We start from the raw sequence: 2,500 nt of genomic DNA, 5'->3' as shown, positions 1-2,500 counted from the left end.
TATGCTTCCCCACACCTATCACTGCAAATACAAAGACGTTAATGGGCGATTTCAAACTGATACTTAAACCGTTTAAGCTTCAGTTTCATAAAATCTGGAAAACTCATGTTAATAAAAAGTACATAATGCACCGGAGTTACATTAACGGCCAGGTTTGCGTTGATGGAAGACAAGGGCTTCTGAAATATTGCCAGTTTCTGTCAGCGACTTTTTTCCATTGCTAACATTTGTGATACCAGATTTGAAAGCGAATGGAGAAGACAAGGAATTAATTTTTATACATGTTATTTCAGCCCAACCTCTCTACACGTCAGTTACACAGGTGCGTCAGAAAAGAAATGATAAAAATATCCCTTCCTATGACTAATATAAGGATGGCTCGTTAAGATAACTTTCTTTTCTTCTAATAATAAGCATTGCCACAACTCAAACAACCCCTGGCTTATATAACATCTCACTTTTCCCATATTTTCTCGTGTTCTTTACTAACGAGATTATATATGCTTCTAACTATTCGTGTTTATCGATGCGTATGAAAAGTTCTCGCCATCATAAAGAGGAGTACGAGGCAGAGTGACATCTGTTTTCTTATATAATATTGTCTGTACCGTTGTTTGATATACTTGAAAAATATTCACATAGTAATGTCTTCTTCTAATCTTTGTCTTTTTCTTTTCATCTCTCTTTCTCCAAACAAAACGTAGAAAGTAGTCTAATGATATTCATACTCAATCGCACTCAATATTCAGGAGTGCGATTAGTAAAATTAATTCCATTGAGAATTTTTTGATATTAGGGAGAACTTCCTATTGCACAGCCTATCCGTTGTCATGTCAACACTATTCAGAATAAAATGACACGATAAAAATAGAAAAAAAAAGAGAGAAAAAATCGATATAGGTTAGTTTCATAAGATATGTGAGATATGTGTATTTGTTGTAGATGTAAACGCGTATATATATATATATATATATATATATATATATATATATATATATGTATATATATATATATATATATATATATATATATATATATATATATATATATATATATATATATATATATATACATATATATATATATATATATACATATTCATGTATGTATATCAACAGATACGCTGTACATGATTACGTAATAGTAAATGGGCAGAAAGGTAATAGAAAAATGGTATTGTTATGATGCTAGGTAGTTTATCTCATGGCTGTACTTTCATGCATGAGATCATATCGACTGGAATGTCTACCTTATCATACAGATGAGATGGTGATGTTGATATGATACCAATCAATTTGCGTCATATAATGATTTTGATTATATATGATACTTGTGTTTATGAAGAACCCTGGATATGCCAATAAGAGACGTACGTATATAATACAGTGTTTATATTTATTTACAGTTACATATTGCTGTTATAAATATTGATGCATAAGACAGGAACAAAGTTAAGACAAATGACATCATTATCACAGGCATCATTAGTTTTTTCCTTCGCGAGCCTTGCGCTCGTCTTCGAGGCGGGCGAACTCGATCTGGTCGAGGACGAACTGGGGGATGGGGTGGGGGAAGGCGGGGGCCACGGGCAGGAGGGAGGACTCGGGCTGGTAGCCGTTCTCGTTGGCCACGAACTTGACTTCGGCCAGAGAGCCGTCCTCCTGAGGGTAGCTGGGAGGCGAGAGGTCGAGTGTTAGAGGTTCATCAGTTTAGACAGGATTTCCGCTTGTAAAGGAAGAGAGAGAGAGAGAGAGAGAGAGAGAGAGAGAGAGAGAGAGAGAGAGAGAGAGAGAGAGAGAGAGAGAGGAGATTTAAAAAGAGAGAGAGAGAGAGAGAGAGAGAGAGAGAGAGAGAGAGAGAGAGATTTAGACAGACAAGCAGAGAAAGAGAGAGAGAGATTTAGACAGTCAGACAGAGAGATAGACAGATAGACAGAGAGAGAGAGAAAATTCGACATAAATTCACAGCCGTTACCTGAAAGATCCGACCATGTTGGCTCCGCCGTTGACACCCTCGGAGCCCGAGAACTGGAACACGATGCCGTTCTCGGCCTCGAAGTCGGAGCTGTGGGCGCCGAGCTCGTCGGGGTTGACTTGGCTGCTCCTGAGGATGGCGATGACGGGAGGGGCGGCGCCGGGCAGCTTTTCTGCAAGGGCCACGGCGGCGAGGGCGAGGAGGATGGCCTGGCGAGAGAGAAGAGAGCGCTTAGTGTCACACGGAACAAAGGGCCAAGTGTCAGTGTGTGTCAATTCGAAGCACAGGTGTTTCAAAGGCAGTGGCTGAGTGGCGGTGCCTTACGATCTTCATGGCGGCGGAGGAGCGAGGAAACGTGCGTGTGGAGGGAAGCTGCGGCTTATATAGTGGAGCTGGCGGTGGAGGCGAGGTCAGGCTGCAGCGACGAGAGGTCAGCGAAACGAGCCCAAAAGCTGAATAGTTTGTTGGGTTCAGACGCGGACGCAGACGTCAGCGGCAACACTTACGCAACGCCTTCCGCTCGTGA

At 41.2% G+C, this 2,500-nt stretch overlaps 2 protein-coding genes across 2 annotated transcripts in view; both read right to left on the bottom strand.

Moving 5' to 3' along the window:
• Positions 1-1,430: 1,430 nt before the first annotated feature.
• Positions 1,431-2,500, bottom strand: part of LOC119599436 (cuticle protein AMP4-like) — a 5,847-nt gene continuing 4,777 nt past the window's right edge. The window contains exon 4 of the mRNA XM_037949226.1: positions 1,431-1,495. Within this exon, the coding sequence (XP_037805154.1) occupies positions 1,485-1,495 (11 nt within the window). The 3' untranslated portion in view covers positions 1,431-1,484. The remainder of the gene's footprint in view (positions 1,496-2,500) is intronic.
• Positions 1,461-2,335, bottom strand: LOC119599430 (cuticle protein AMP4-like). The gene is made up of 3 exons (XM_037949205.1): positions 2,299-2,335; positions 1,975-2,183; positions 1,461-1,671 (listed from the first exon to the last, which is right to left on the bottom strand). Exons 1-3 carry the CDS (start codon positions 2,305-2,307, stop codon positions 1,485-1,487), a joined length of 405 nt encoding a protein of 134 aa, XP_037805133.1. The 5' UTR covers positions 2,308-2,335; the 3' UTR covers positions 1,461-1,484.

This window comes from Penaeus monodon, chromosome 4 (genome assembly GCF_015228065.2).
Source record: "Penaeus monodon isolate SGIC_2016 chromosome 4, NSTDA_Pmon_1, whole genome shotgun sequence".
In the NCBI taxonomy this organism is placed as follows: Eukaryota; Metazoa; Arthropoda; class Malacostraca; order Decapoda; family Penaeidae; genus Penaeus; species Penaeus monodon.
Note: the sequence above shows the minus strand (reverse complement) of the source record. Positions and strands in the feature narration are given on the sequence as shown.